The 16,232-nt window shown below is 48.2% G+C and overlaps 1 protein-coding gene across 1 annotated transcript in view; it reads right to left on the reverse strand.

Annotated features, from left to right (window-relative positions):
- The window catches only part of LOC126191481 (rho guanine nucleotide exchange factor 18), a 640,188-nt gene that overhangs the window by 231,256 nt on the left and 392,700 nt on the right, over window positions 1-16,232 (reverse strand). Inside the window, exon 13 of the mRNA XM_049932364.1 lies at window positions 4,712-4,827. Within this exon, the coding sequence (XP_049788321.1) occupies window positions 4,712-4,827 (116 nt within the window). The remainder of the gene's footprint in view (window positions 1-4,711; window positions 4,828-16,232) is intronic.

Raw genomic sequence — 16,232 nt, forward strand, 5'->3', positions numbered from 1 at the left:
AAAGTGACAGTTGCAAAACGGATTTCTTTGAAACCAGTGATACTGCTTTGGTGGCAAAGAAGTGCTAGGTAAGATACAAGTCATCTCATTTCCGAAAAATGTAACTGCCTGGTGTGCAAATTGTGAAAAAGTGAACAGTGACAGTGTTAGTATCATTTATACACCTAAAAGAACTGCACATATAAAGAAAAGGATACAATCTTATTTTATTTACAGTGAGGCATGGAGAAAGTCATCAATAAGACAAAATAAGCAATTATGCAACTAATTCTAAGAAAATAAAATATACAAGCTGAGATTATGGTACGCTGATAATTTTTACTTTTGGACCATCTATTTACAACCGAATGAAACACAATTTTTGACAGTTGGGAACACCAACCAAAACATAACATCAAAAGAAGAGTTCAGTTCCTACAGTTGTGAAGTCTGAAAATAAAAATTTCAAATGCCATTTATAAGAAGAACAGTGTCGAAAATGGAACAAGACCACAATAGGCATAACATTGGTGAAACCCGTAACTAGAGCTTTAAATTATTACTCCATCACAGAAAAGCAAATTGCCAGAACTGTTTATATCTACTAAATAGTATACACATAAAAACAAAGATGATGTAACTTACCAAACGAAAGCGTTGGCATGTTGATAGACACACAAACACAAAATTCAAGTTTTTGCTACCGTTCATCAGGAAAGAGGGAAGGAGAGAGAAAGACGAAAGGATGTGGGTTTTAAGGGAGAGGGTAAGGAGTCATTCCAATCCCGGGAGCGGAAAGACTTACCGTAGGGAGAAAAAAGGACAGGTATACACTCGCGCGCGCGCACACACACACATATCCATCCGCACATATACAGACAGTCTGTATATGTGCGGATGGATATGTGTGTATGTGCGAGTATATACCTGTCCTTTTTTTCTCCCTAAGGTAAGTCTTTCCGCTCCCGGGATTGGAATGACTCCTTACCCTCTCCCTTAAAACCCACATCCTTTTGTCTTTCCCTCTCCTTCCCACTTTCCTGATGAAGCAACCTTTGGTTGCGAAAGCTTGAATTTTGTGTGTGTGTTTGTGTGTCTATCAAAATGCCAACGCATCGTTTGGAAAGTTACATCATTTTTGTTTTTAGATATATTTTTCCCACATGGAATATTTCCCTCTATTTTATTCAAATAGTATACATGTACATATAGCAGCCACTGAAGATACCTTGCAAAGAATAATGCTGAAACAAGCGTGGAATAAAAATTGTGTTTCATTTAGTTGTCATTAGATGCTCCAAAAGTAAAAATTATCAACATACCATTATATTACACAACTGAGGCCAACAGGACTACAAAATTTGAAGATGTTACAAGCTGAGGTGAGCGACACTTACAAAATATCTCCCAACTTATGCTCCATTAAATTCTGAGAATTTTTTAAGCATTTTTTAATGCAGTAATTTCATTTGGTTCCATACATTTGCTCATTCCATTTAATTTTTGACATCACAATTAGTTATTATTTTAGGAAGTAAAAAACTGTATTGCATCTGCTTATGAATTGTACGGCCTCTGCTCCTTTATACTTATTTATGACAGAAATGAGCTCAGTATTTGTTTAAATATGTAGGAAGAAAGATACAAAACAACATCCAGATCAATTTCTGTTAATCCAGTGCACTGATCAGAATCACTAAGAAAAATGAGGAAAATAACTGAGTTACCTGAAACTGATTCAAATGTGGCACACAGACACACACAATATCACAGATATATTACTAGTTATCTACATCTAACTTATATTTTACAACTGTGGCAGATGGTGCATTGTGCAACATTGTCACTGTCTCTCTGTTTCAGAAACGAGTGTTGCATGGAAGAATGACTTAATAAATGTCTGTGTGATGTATGCATGATGAAGCAATATGCTGGTTAAATATTATAAGAATGTACAGTCTTCAATAATAGAACATCCAGGGTGGAATGTAATTCTGCAACCCTCCCCTGCCTTCCGTCTAACCTCCCGACTGCATTGAGCTGCTCGACCCTCTCTTCAACTCACCCTGTATACTCCTGCAAGTAGCACTTTCTCGTCCCCCACCCCTACCCTGCTCTCTCTCCCCCTCCCTGCCACAGGATCATCCTTACCCTCACCATCCAGTTGTGTCTCCCATCATGTACTGCTGCTCACAGTGTTGTTTCAGCAGCCAGAGACTATGGTCAAGCGCGTGTATGCGCAGGAAGGTAGGTGTGTGTGTGTGTGTGTGTGTGTGTGTGTGTGTGTGTGTGTGTGTGTGTGTGTGTTTTCTATCACCAACAAAGGCCTTGTTGGCTGATAGCTCTTCTGACACTCTTTTTGTTGTGCCTATCTGCAACTCATCATCTCCGGTAAATTGATGTACACTCTTTGAATTTTAGCAGTAAATCACACAACTTAGCACAATATTGCTCTTACAGTGTTTGCCACTGAAGATAAATGAGCATCTCTGCAATGCTTTCATACTTATTAATTGAAACTGCAACAAACTGTGCTGCTCTTCTTGGGATCTTCTTTATCTGATATACTAACTTTACCAGCTAAAGATCCCAGTTTAAGTAGCAATACTGAAGTACTGCCACAACATGAGTTTAACAAGGAACCTTCTTCCTGGATGGACTAAACTTCCTTAGGATTTTTCCAATGAAGTTCAGTCCAGCATTTTCTTTTTGTAAATTTAGTTTTATGTTATTCCACTTTAAATTCCTTCATTTGCATATTCCAAGATATTTAATGAATGCAAGTGTTTTCAGTGATTGTTAAGCAAACATGTAACATACAAAGCATTGCAATCTTCCGCATGTCTTCCCACAGTTAAGCTTCCAAGCAATGAGACTTCTCTATACAGAAAAGTATCAACTGTTAAGAGCCTCACAAAGCTTCAACTGTTATCCACAAGTCATTTAATATATACAGGGTGATTTTGCTAAATAATGAGAGACTGCAGGCAGGGCAAGGAGCAAAAAATGTCATTTAGACACATGGCTGAAATTCATGGTGTCTACACTAGAGGGTATTTATTAAGTCCTTCACGCAGTACAGTACAATGCAGTGCACAATACACTTTGATGAGACCGCTGTTAGATGTGGTATTCCAAGCGGCCTCCATGGGCTTCTAAACCTGAATGAACATGATGCTGCAGTGCCATCCTCCAATCAAACTGTCACAGGCAGCACGAGTGCACTGTTCCATTGTCAGCAGTTACGTGATGGCCTCTGCATTCATGATTTTTTTTACAGGTGCCCCCAAAGATAGAAATATAAAGGGTAGAGGTCCAGTGGCCGGATGAGTGATGCGAATAGACTATCTTATTCAATCCTTTGGCTGGGGAACATGTCGAGATGCATCCACACAGAAATGGAGAGAAGTGAGCTGGAGCACTAATGCGTAGTAGCCACATTATCCTTCGTACCCACCAAAGGCACATCTTTCAGCAGGGAAGCTAGGGTCACCCCACAGGAACTGCAGATATGCCTCATCTGTGAGTGATTGTGGAAAAATGACTGCTCCCAGGAGGCAGTCACCAATAACTGCCACCCACGCATTGGCTGAACCAGTGCTGATGATTCACTGCTACCACACCCCAGAGACACACTGTAGCCCACAGACGGGCATTATAAAGGTTGATGATATGGCCCCCAGGAAATCTGTGAATAGGATGGAAGATGGAAATCCCAGCATTGTGTGGCCTGTGCAACGAACCAGGGACAAAACCACCAAAGTAGAGGTATGTCCATACATAATAAGGGCTGCACGTGTTACAAGTGACAAGGATAGTGACAGTTGTCACACAAAACATTCCACATGGTTGTTTGGCTAATCCGAAGCTGGCCGGCCATGTGCCTGGTGCTGATATTGGTGGCACTGTTGAAGATCTTTCATCTTCACCTTCAAGCAGGTGTACCTCATCTCCAGCCACATGTCCATTTGTCATTTTTGCTCCTTATCCTTTCGGGGACTGTATCCCGCAGTTTGTCCCATTTAGGAAAATCAACCTGTATCAGAACAGTAATAGTCCTTAAGATATCCCCAAAGCTATTTTTACACTTATCCCTGGTAACTTTTCATGCCACATAGCTGGCAAAATACCATGTACAATACTCTTGAACTTTGTCCACCTATAATCAACATTTTTAGTCTCAGAGGTGATTGTTTGAAGTTGACTCCCCAAGTAATCCGAAACCTGTTTCTTGTCGCACTTACTAAGCAGAAGGTTGCTGTCTTTCTTCACAGCCCTATTGACACTCATTGTCAGTGACGCTCTGATGACCTCATGATCACACCAAACCCCAAAGTACACCCACCCATGGCCACCATCACTGTGGCTGGTGTGTTTAATGTCTGTGAGGGAGTGTACTTAATCTTGAAAAAGAGAAGCAAGTCGAAAAATAGTAATGTCATCTTATTCTGTATGTCATTTCCAACAATCATCAATGCAACTTTTTTTAAGTGCTACTCTATTCTGGTATGGTCCTTGGAAACTATATTTGTTTGTCACTTTCTTTCCGTGTGCTCCATGATATTCTAATTACAAAGCCATTCTCTAGTAAAATAATCTAAATATGCAATGGTGCTCTAATCTTCTTCAACAGATCATTGTATTAACACCTAATGCATAAACCAACTACAAGCTATGAACTGGCTCATACATATTACAGGTACAGTGACCAAGAAAGAAATCCACCACTTACCTACTACTGGAAGAACTGTGATGATTTTGGCTCTGCGTGGAACTTGAGCCCCTCTTATTTCCTGACAGCTTTGATGTTGACATAACTGCAGGAAATGCTGTGCCCTTTCCTGAATTCTGAAATATAAAATAATATTCTTGTAATTTAGGTAACTGCTTCAATAACAACTTTAAAACATCAACACAAAACCAAGTTAAAAAATGAAGCTCATTTAGCTTCATTGGGAGATCACATAACATCAATCACCATCCTGAACTAGTGCACATTCATTTAATCATGTGCAAAACATGTTTGGATTTTGAGCTGCTTTAAGTGTGAGAATTAAACAAATGATACATAAACCAGAGTTACTTAAGTTTAGTAGAAATATCTTGGACAGACATCTGAAAATTTACAAATGAATACAACACATCATAACATAATAATGCAAAATACAGCTCATAGTGACTTCAATATTACCTGAATTACAAAGAATGAGGCAAATGTAAAACAAGAAATTTAAACCAAATGGAAAGACAGTACTTGCAAAGAGACAATCTCGTCATAGATGTGCAGGCTTTGTCTAGTAGCATCAGGTAAAAAAAGTGAGAAAGAAAAAACTAAATGAAAAAAGTGGGCAATGACCATCCACCTCCTAGTGTCAGGAATTTTTCTATTGATACAATGAAGCCGGATGTTTCAGCTGCCGAGAATTCTTCCGGGTTGTATGGTAGTGGTCCATGGAAATCTTCTATCCCTGAGATTTTGTCCAAAGCTATGTTGGACATCTCCGAAGATGGTCCAACGTAGCTTTTGATGAAACGTCATGGATAGAAGAGTTCTGTGGACCACAGCCATACAACTCGGAAGAATTCTCGGCAATTTTTCTATTCCCTCTGATAATGAGAGCGCAATGGAAAGGGTAAATACAGAATTTACTATTTTCAATTATTGTTACTGATTCTTCAGTGTAATGCTATAGGTGAAACTCTCTTATTTTCCTCTTCATCATGAAGGGAGAAATATTCATCTCCTAAAACTGCAGCATTAGTGATAAGCAAATGCTGTAACAGGTGCAAGACACTCATCTCCCTAAGTGAGAGATGCCAAATTTTGTAGCTTCTTAAGGAAACCACAAAGGTTTGGAAACAGTAGTACACTACATGTAACACTATAAAAAAAGCTTAGTAATATGCAGTGGTTCCACATAAATATACTATTTTTGTATTACATCAATGATATGCCATGCCAGGTTCAGGGGGAGCCAAAGGGGAGGCAGGGGAAGAGAAAGGTGAGGGGCAGGGGGAGCCAAAGGGGGGGGCAGAGGGAACCAAAGGGGGAGCAGAGGGAGCCAAAGGGGGGGCAGAGGGAGCCAAAGGGGGAGCAGAGGGAACCAAAAGAGGGCAGAGGGAGCCAAAGGGGGGGCAGAGGGAGCCAAAGGGGGAGCAGAGGGAGCCAAAAGGAGGGCAGAGGGAGCCAAAGGGGGCCCGGGAGGGCCAAAGGGGGGCAGAGGGAGCCAAAGGGGGGGCAGAGGGAGCCAAAGGGGGGGCAGAGGGAGCCAAAGGGGGGGGGCAGAGGGAGCCAAAGGGGGGGGCAGAGGGAGCCAAAGGGGGGGCAGGAGGAGCCAAAGGGGGGCAGAGGGAGCCAAAGGGGGGCAGATGGAGCCAAGGGGGGGCTGTGGGAGCCAAAGGGGGGCAGAGGGAGCCAAAGGGGGGCAGATGGAGCCAAGGAGGGGCTGTGGGAGCCAAAGGGGGGGGCCTGTGGGAGCCAAAGGGGGGGCAGAGGGAGCCAAAAGGGGGGGGCAAAGGGAGCACAAGGGAGGGGGCAGAGGGAGCCAAAGCGAGGGGACAGACGGAGCCAAAGGGAGGGGGCAGAGGGAGCCAAGGGGAGGGGGCAGAGGGAGCCAAAGGGAGGGGGCAGAGGGAGCCAAAGGGAGGGGGCAGAGGGAGCCAAAGGGGGGGGGGCACTGGGAGCCAAGGGGGGGGCACTGGGAGCCAAAGGGGGGGCAGAGGGAGCCAAACGGGGGCCAGAGGGAGCCAAAACGGGGGCAGAGCCGCCAAAAGGGGAGGCAGAGCCGCCAAAAGGGGGGGCAGAGCCGCCAAAAGGGGGGGCAGAGCCGCCAAAAGGGGGGGCAGAGCCGCAAAAGGGGGGGCAGAGCCGCCAAAAGGGGGGGCAGAGCCGCCAAAAGGGGGGGCAGAGGGAGCCAAAGGGAGGGGGCAGAGGGAGCCAAAGGGAGGGGGCAGAGTGAGCCAAGGGAGGGGGCAGAGGGAGGCAAAGGGGGGGAGCAGAGGGAGCCAAAGGGAGGGGGCAGAGGGAGCCAAAGGGAGGGGTCAGAGGGAGCCAAAGGGAGGGGGCAGAGGGAGCCAAAGGGAGGCGGCAGAGGGAGCCAAAGGGAGGGGACAGTGGGAGCCAAAGGGGGGGCAGAGGGGGGGCAGAGCCGCCAAAAGGGGGGGCAGAGCCGCTAAAAGGGGGGGCAGAGGGAGCCAAAGGGAGGGGGCAGAGGGATCCAAAAGGAGGGGGCAGAGGGATCCAAAGGGAGGGGGCAGAGGGATCCAAAGGGATCCAAAGGGAGGGGGCAGAGGGAGCAAAGGGAGGGGCAGAAGGAGCCAACGGGGGGAGCAGAGGGAGCCAAAGTGGGGGCAGAGGGAGCCAAAGGGGGGGCAGAGGGAGCCAACGGGTGGGGGCAGAGGGTGCCAAAGGGAGGGGGAAGAGGGAGCCAAAGGCGTGGGAAGAGGGAGCCAAGGGGGGGCGGAGGGACCAGAAGGGGGGGCAGAGGGAGCCAAAGGGGTGGCAAAGGGAGCCATAGGGAGGGGGCAGAGGGAGCCATAGGGAGGGGGCAGAGGGAGCCATAGGGAGGGGGCAGAGGGAGCCAACGGGAGGGGGCAGAGGGTGCCAAAGGGAGGGGGCAGAGGGTGCCAAAGGGAGGGGGCAGAGGGAGCCAAAGGGGGGGGGCAGAAAGAACCAAAGGGTGGGGGGGGCAGTGGGAGCCAAAGGGAGGGGGGGCAGAGGGAGCCAAAGGGAGGGGGGGCAGAGGGAGCCAAAGGAGGGGGCAGAGGGAACCAAAGGGGGGGGCAGAGGGAGCCAAAGGGGGGGCAGAGGGAGCCAAAAGGGGGCAGAGGGAGCAGAAGTGTGGGGGGGCAGAGGGAGCCGAAGCGGGGGAGGTAGAGGGAGCAGAAGCGGGGGGGGCAGAGGGAGCAGAAGCGGGGGGGGGGGGGCAGAGGGAGCAGAAGCGGGGGGGGCAGAGGGAGCAGAAGCGGGGGGGCAGAGGGAGCAGAACCGGGTTGGCAGAGGGAGCAGAAGCGGGGGGGGGGGGGGCAGAGGGAGCAGAAGCGGGGGGGGCAGAGGGAGCCCAAGCGGGGGGGGGGCAGAGGGAGCCAAAGTGGGGGGAAGCAGAGGGAGCCAAAGTGGGGGGAAGCAGAGGGAGCCAAAGTGGGGGGAAGCAGAGGGAGCCAAAGTGGGGGGAAGCAGAGGGAGCCAAAGTGGGGGGAAGCAGAGGAAGCCAAAGTGGGGGGAAGCAGAGGGAGCCAAAGTGGGGGGGGCAGAGGGAGCCAAAGCGAGGGGCAGAGGGAGCCAAAGGGGGGGTGGCAGAGGGAGCCAAAGGGAGGGCTGTGGGAGCAAAAGGGGGGGCCTGTGGGAGCCAAAGGGGGTGCAGAGGGAGCCAAAGGGGGTGCAGAGGGAGCGAAAGGGGGGGGGCAGAGGGAGCCCAAGGGAGGGGGCAGTGGGAGCCAAAGCGAGGGGGCAGACGGAGCCAAAGGGAGGGGGCAGAGGGAGCCAAAGAGAGGGGGCAGAGGGACCAAAGGGGGGGGGCAGAGGGAGCCAAAGGGGGGGCAGAGGGAGCCAAAGGGGGGGGTGGCAGAGGGAGCCAAAGGGAGGGGGCAGAGGGATCCAAAGGGAGGGGGCAGAGGGATCCAAAGGGAGGGGGCAGAGGGATCCAAAGGGAGGGGGCAGAGGGATCCAAAGGGAGGGGACAGAGGGAGCCAAAGGGAGGGGGCAGAGTGAGCCAAGGGAGGGGGCAGAGGGAGCAAAGGGAGGGGCAGAGGGAGCCAAAGGGGAGAGCAGAGGAAGCCAAAGGGGGGGGGGGGCAGAGGGAGCCAAAGGGAGGGCAGAGGGAGCCAAAGAGGGGGCAGAAGGAGCCAAAGGGGGGGCAGGGTGAGCCAAAGGGGGGGCAGGGGGAGCCAAAGGGGCGGCAGGGGAAGCCAAAGGGAGGGGGCAGAGGGAGCCAAAGGGAGGGGCAGAGGGAGCCAAAGGGGGGGCAGAAGGAGCCAAAGGGGGGGCAGGGGGAGCCAAAGGGGGGCAGAGGGAGCCAAAGGGAGGGGCAGACGCAGCCAAAGGGGGGGCAGAGGGAGCCAAAGGGGTGGCAGAGGGAGCCAAAGGGTTTCAGGGGGAGCCAAACGGGGGGCTGGGGGAGCCACAGGGGGGGCAGGGGGAGCCAAAAGGGGGGCAGAGGGAGCCAAAGGGAGGGCAGAGGGAGCCAAAGGGAGGGGCAGAGGGAGCCAAAGGGAGGGGCAGAAGGAGCCAAAGGGGGGGCAGAAGGAGCCAAAGGGGGGGCAGAAGGAGCCAAAGGGGGGGCAGGGGGAGCCAAAGGGGGGGGGGCAGAGGGAGCCAAAGGGGGGGCAGAGGGAGCCAAAGGGGGGGCAGAGGGAGCCAAAGGGGGGGCAGAGGGAGCCAAAGGGTTTCAGGGGGAGCCAAACGGGGGGCAGGGGGAGCCAAAAGGGGGGCAGAGGGAGCCAAAGGGAGGGCAGAGGGAGCCAAAGGGAGGGCAGAGGGAGCCAAAGGGGGAGCAGAGGGAGCCAAAGGGGGGCAGAGGGGGCCAAGGGGGGAGCCGAGGGGGCCAGGGGGGCGCTGGGGTGGTCAAGGGGGTGGGAGCTGAGGAGGCCAAGGGGTGGAGCTGTGGGGGCCAAGGGGGGTGCTGAGGGGGCCAAGAAGGGAGAAGAGGGGGCCAAGGGAGGGCAGAGTGAGCCAAAGCTGGGGGGAAGAGGGTGCCAAGGGGGGGCAGAGGGAGCCAAAGGGAGGCAGTGGGAGCCAAAGGGGTGGCAGAGGGAGCCAAAGGGGTGGGGCAGAGGGAGCCAAAGGGGTGGGGCAGAGGGAGCCAAAGGGGTGGCAGAGGGAGCCGAAGGGGGGCAGAGGGAGCCAAAGGGGAGACAGAGGGAGCCAAAGGGGAGACAGAGGGAGCCAAAGGGGGGGCAGAGGGAGCCAAAGGGGTGGCAGAGGGAGCCAAAGGGGTGGCAGAGGGAGCCAAAGGGGTGGCATAGGGAGCCGAAGGGGGGCAGAGGGAGCCAAAGGGGAGACAGAGGGAGCCAAAGGGGAGACAGAGGGAGCCAAAGGGGAGACAGAGGGAGCCAAAGGGGAGACAGAGGGAGCCAAAGGGGAGACAGAGGGAGCCAAAGGGGCGACAGAGGGAGCCAAAGGGGGGGCAGAGGGAGCCAAAGGGAGGGCAGAGGGAGCCAAAGGGGGGGCAGAGGGAGCCAAAGGGTGGCAGGGGGAGCCAAAGGGGGGGCTGGGGGAGCCAAAGGGGAGGCAGTGGAAGCGAAAGGTGGGGGGCAAGGGGAGCCAAAGGCGGGGGAAGAGGGAGCCAAAGGCGGGGGAAGAGGGAGACAAAGGCGGGGGAAGAGGGAGACAAAGGCGGGGGAAGAGGGAGACAAAGGCGGGGGAAGAGGGAGACAAAGGCGGGGGAAGAGGGAGACAAAGGCGGGGGAAGAGGGAGCCAAGAGGGGGCAGATTTGGCCAAGAGGGAGCCGAGAGGGCCAGGGGGGCGCTGAGGGGGTCAAAGCGGGGGGGAGAGGGAGCCAAGGGGGGCAGAGGGTGCCAAAGGGGAGCAGAGGGAGCCAAAGGGGGGCCAGAGGGAGCCAAAGGGGGGGGGCAGAGGGAGCCAAAGGGGGGGGGCAGAGGGAGCCAAAGGGAGGGGGCAGAGGGAGCCAAAGGGAGGGGGCCGAGGGAGCCAAAGGGAGGGGGCAGAGGGAGCCAAAGGGAGGGGGCAGAGGGAGCCAAAGGGGGGCAGAGGGAGCCAAAGGGGGGGGCAGAGGGAGCCAAGGGGGGGCAGAGGGTGCCAAAGGGAGGGCAGAGGGGGCCAGTGGGCGGCAGAGGGGGCCAAGGGGCGGCAGAGGGGGCCAAGGGGCGGCAGAGGAGACCAAGGGCAGGCAGGGAGGGAGCCTGGATGCTCTCAGAATTTCAACATTACAGCCCTCTGTTATGTACTATCCTGCACCGACTAAATGATCCAGTGACTAAAGGCACCCCTTTTTGTTGGATTTTCTTTAGCTCTTCTATTAATGACACTTGGTAAATGTCCTAGACGGAAGAGCAATTTATTTATTTATTCCTATGGCTCATATGCTGTTTCAAATTACAGGTATACAGCATTAGTAATACTATCTATAACAGGAATATGAAAATACCAAACCACACATAAAACGATCTAAATGTAAATATATAGGTTCCTAATCTATGTAAGAGTCATATCATCAGCTTTCATGAGGTCGCTCCAGCTTCCCTGGTAGGAACGCAAAGAGCATTCATCTCTAATGTGCTTGATTGTCTGGTTTTTGCCCAATAGTCACAAATCAGAGAGTCTGTTGCACCTCATTTGTGAAGAGAGTCTGCACATCGGCCATGCCCAGTGTGAGCTCTGTTCAATTTGACCTACAGTTTTCTATAGAGTTCTGTGCCAACAGTATCACAGTTATAATTTTGGAACCACTCACGCTCTTCAGGATTTTCACTAAGTTGACAGCTCTGGTCCCACAGGTCTCTCACTCCAGTATTACTGGCATCTATCTATTCTGCTTGTCGTAATGGTGGGTTTCTTGAATGGAGTTTACTTTGTTGTAAACTTGGTATGTCTTCCAGTATGGGTAATTACATGTTCTCCTGTAGCTTGCGGTATTCCTTAAGGAAAACCTCACTTCTGCGGATTGCGGGTGGATAGATGTTGTTTGGCAAAGGAAGCCAATAAATTGGTGTTGGTCAGATTACCATAGTAATTAACCACATAGTGTGGTTCAACTGGACATTGATCAAGTTGGTGTGGCAGTTATTTACCCATACTGACACAATACTTGGCTGCCGAGAAGACCAGCACAATGGATGATGTTCGCAAGGTATCTGCTGAAGCTCCTCGTGTCACTCCACACAATTTTTGAATAATATTGTTATGACTTTTTATCTTGGCGACATTATTTTCTAGATGTTTTCTTTATGAAAAGGTGTGGTCAATGGTGAGACCAAGGTACTTAGGGGATTCGTTACAACAAAGAGTGTTTCTGTTAAGTTTCACTCTGACATCCACATCACCTTGCTTCTTTGTCAGATGGACTGTACATACTTCAGTTTTACTTGTACTGGGTTTAAGTTGCCACTTTCTAAAATAGGCGCTCATAACAGCTAGATCTTCTGTGAGAATTGCCTCTGCTCGTCCCAGATCCTTGGTTCTACAAGCAAGAGCTATATCATCTCTGTAGCAGAATTTTGTTGACCTGGTATTGGGGAGATCAGGGATATATAGGCTGAATAATAGAGGGGCCAACACAGAGCCCCTTGGTGGACCATTACTTAATTTCCTCTCCTTGCTCACGTTTTCTCCAAGTAAGCATGTAAATATGTATTGTTTATCATGGTGTTTAAGAGTTACAGTTTTTCAGCATCGGATTGTTTTTAGTAATTTGTACATCATCCCTACTCTCCAGACTGTGTCGTATGCAGCGGTTAGGTCTACAAACGTGAAAGGTGTCTTCACATTTTCTTGGAAAGCAGCCTCTATGAAAATTGTTAGGGCCACTACATGGTTGCAGCAGCTTCTCTGGGGCCTGAAACCCACTTGCTCAGCTGGGATATGTTCCAGAATGAAGCTACTAATTCTTTTGTAGATGAGCCTCTCCAAGTGTTTATAAGCACAGCTCAAAAGGGAAACTGGTCTGAAACTTTGAGGATGGTCAGTTGGTTTACCTGGTTTCAAAATTGCCACTATTTTTGTTCTCTTTAGCTCGTTGGGCAGTGAGACACTATTTAGGATGTTGGAGATAAAGCGGACCATCCATTTTTTCCCACCTTTACCCATGTTTATCAAAAATTGTGGTTGAGTATTATCCAGACTAAGAGCTTTACCATGTTTAGTTTGTTTCAAGGCCTCTCCAATTCAGTCAGTGTAAATGGTAAAGAGAAACTGGATTTGTTTGGGCACTGAGCTTTTAGAGACTCGAGTTCTTGTTTTATTTTTGAAGTACGTTGTTTGTCATGGGATGATCTAGATGTTACAACTATATGGTTAGCAATTTGGTAACCTGAAATACCAGGTTTCTACTCAAGTTTATTGGAGGCTCTGCCAAGCTTACACAAAAGACTCCACACCTTTCTACTTGAATATCTGAAGTTTACATTTTCTACCATCTCACACCATCTAACTGTTCTAGCAGCATCAAGACTTTGGAGGAGGTCGTCTGCAATATCGCTGTCACCAGTTCCGCTACACTGTTCATAAAGTTGTTCACAATGTTCATTCTGGCGTGGTATATATTCCTTTCTGTATCCAAAGGGATAAACTTTTTAGCATCGGTAAGATCAGCCCCAATGAATCAAGAGTAGTTTTTAGGTTCTGGGACAGAGTGCTCCTTATCGAGGATTACAGGCCTGTGCTGGCTCTGTGGGAAATTACGCAAGACTTCTCTGGATATAGGCACTGGGTGTCCTCTGCAGTCCCAGGACACAAAGCAGAGCTCCAGGTCGTAATCTCTTCAGCAAGTGGCTGATTTGAAAATTACCAAATCCTTGGCATCATAAGCCAGGTATATATTTTTATTTTCATCCTAGTCATTGAGTGCAATATCACACTCATTGTCACACGCATAGTTCCAGTGACCGTGGTGACAATTAAATTCCCAGTATAAATCGATGGGTGGGCAGTAATTGACAGAACATCCAGTGGCCACAGCACATATGGTGGCTTGGAAATATTATTTATAATGGTCTCCTCCAATAGTGTAGAGACGTAATGGATCCCGTTTTCTGTATTTGTCAAATTGATGAGATGAGCAAGCGCAATATTGCTCTTTACATTGGTGGCAACGCCGTACATACCGTGACATGTAGCACCCATAAGATCGTAGCCATGGAGACTACTTTTACACAGGTCTTCCATAGTTCGTGCAGGTGTTTCCGCAATTAGAACTATGTCAATATCATCATCTACAAGGAGTTTAGATAGGTACTCGCTTTTAGCTCAGCTAATGCCTTCTATGTTTAAATGGCAGTCAGATTGAAGGGCCAAGTTTTTTAATCAGTTGGTCCTGAAAAGGTCCATTTTTTAAAACTTTTTGCTTTCCATTTGCCTGCATATTTGTAGGCAGGAAATCTAATATCTGGTCTGGCTGCCTATTCATTCTTGTTCATTTAGCATTACCTGGGGTGCAAGTGTAGTATTCCATTATGAATACGGGATAGTTTACAATACTCAAGAATTAGTCTTACAAGTATTTTGTAAGGCATTTTTTTTTCATTGATGAATTACTTTTCCTTAAGATTCCCCCAATGAATCCCAGGCCAGTATCTACTTTTCCTACAGTTTGTTATGTGTGATGTGCCCGATTTAGGTCATTCCTGGTGGTTACTCTTACATATTTTACAGCAATTTTTGTTTCCAGTGCCTGATTGCCAACAGTGTAATCCCACATTAGTAGATTTCTTCTTCTATTTATGAGCAATGTGTTACATTTAATTATGTTCAGGTGAATCCTCCGGAAATCTTCCTGCACTTCACTACAGTCTTCTAATGTTGCAACTTTCCTGTGAACAACAGAATCAGCCACGAATAGCCTCACAGAGCATACTATGTTATCCACAAGATCATGAATACAAATTGTAATAATCAATGGCTCTACCACACTTCCTTGGGATATCACTGATATTAGATATTACCTTTACATCTGTCAGTTTAGTTCCATTAAGAACAACACATTACGTTCTATCTGCAAGGATGTCCTCAATCCAGTCACAAATCTGGTATGCTTCTTAGTAATCTCGTATTTTGTTCTCTAAATCACAGTGTGGTGCTGTATCGAGTGACTCCTTGAAGTTAAAGAAACAGTTTCAACCACGCCTTCATTGTCTACAGCACTCTGAATCATCCCACATTGAAAAGAGTGAGCTGAGTTTTGTACAGTTTCTGTTTCTGCAATCTTGTATTCCAAATCCTTACAGGAGCAATAATGAAGATATTGTAGTACAGTCCTAGGTTTCTCACTTAAAGATACTTCTTGAAACACTGTAAATAGCTCTTTTAGGCTGGACTGTCATTCTTTGTATACATTCAATATCCCTGTTAGTCTTCTTGGTACGGGTCCCACATACTTGGGCAATATCCTAGGATGGTAGACACGACTGCTTTGTAGGCAATCTTCTTTGTGAAGCTGCTTGCATTTTCAAAGTATCCTACCAATGAAGGTATTAGTTTTCTGGTCAGCTCACCCACAGGAGTTCTTTGAATCTCCTCAAGGACTTTAGTAAGATTTTAAAATATGAGACACCGGGAGCAAAATCATAAACCACACTTGATACAACATTCATTTTATGTATTGTTTTCTACAATTGTGTGATCTTACACTAATCACTTTCAAATCATACAACATGAAATGTTGAAATATTGTAAAATTGCCCAAATCAGTTGACTGTGGTACAAAATCATGTACTACTGTCAAGAGCAGTTCCCAAAACTAACAAAATGTGAAGGAAATACACTTTTCTACTACGGATCTTATTCAAGAAAAAAATGTGTTACAAGTGAACTGCATCTGTTGACTAACTCAGAGGGGCAAAATTGCATTGAGTAGATCTACATACACAAGACTACTCTGCAGTTCACATTTAAGTGCTTGGTAGAAGGTTCATCAAATCACTGTCAGACTGTGCCTGGACTGCTCCACTCTCAAATAGCACATGGTAAAATTGAATATCTAAATCTTTGTATCTGAGCCCCCATTTCTCTTGTTTTATTATGATAGTCATTTCTCCCTATATACATGACAGTCAACAAAATATTTTCACACTTGGAGGAGACAGCTAGTGATTGAACTTTCATGAAAATGTCTTGCCACAGCAAAAAATGCCTGTTTTAATGATTTCCACACTAACTCTTGTATCTTATCCACAACACGTGCACCCCTATTTCATTATAATACAAAACAAACTGCCATCCTCTGCAATTTTTTGATGCCCTCCATCAGTCCTACCTGATAAGGATCCCATACTGCACAATACTCTTAAAAAAAGATACACATACATAGTGCAGACTTGGGGTGCATCTTCTAAGTGTTCTGCCAATAAAATGCAGGTTGGTTTGCCTTCCTCATAAAAGTTTTAATGTGATTGTTTCAATTTAAAGTAAAATAAACCAATTATTAATTTAGTCCAGTTGTCAAGTATAACCTCTACCCATACAAACTCACATCAGCTACCTACAATTTCACTAAAAGATGAACTACTACTACTACTACTACTACTACTACTACTACTAACAACAACAACAACAACAAACATGCCACCACTAACTGAATTT

The sequence above is a fragment of the Schistocerca cancellata genome, chromosome 6 (assembly GCF_023864275.1).
Source record: "Schistocerca cancellata isolate TAMUIC-IGC-003103 chromosome 6, iqSchCanc2.1, whole genome shotgun sequence".
Taxonomy (NCBI): domain Eukaryota; kingdom Metazoa; phylum Arthropoda; class Insecta; order Orthoptera; family Acrididae; genus Schistocerca; species Schistocerca cancellata.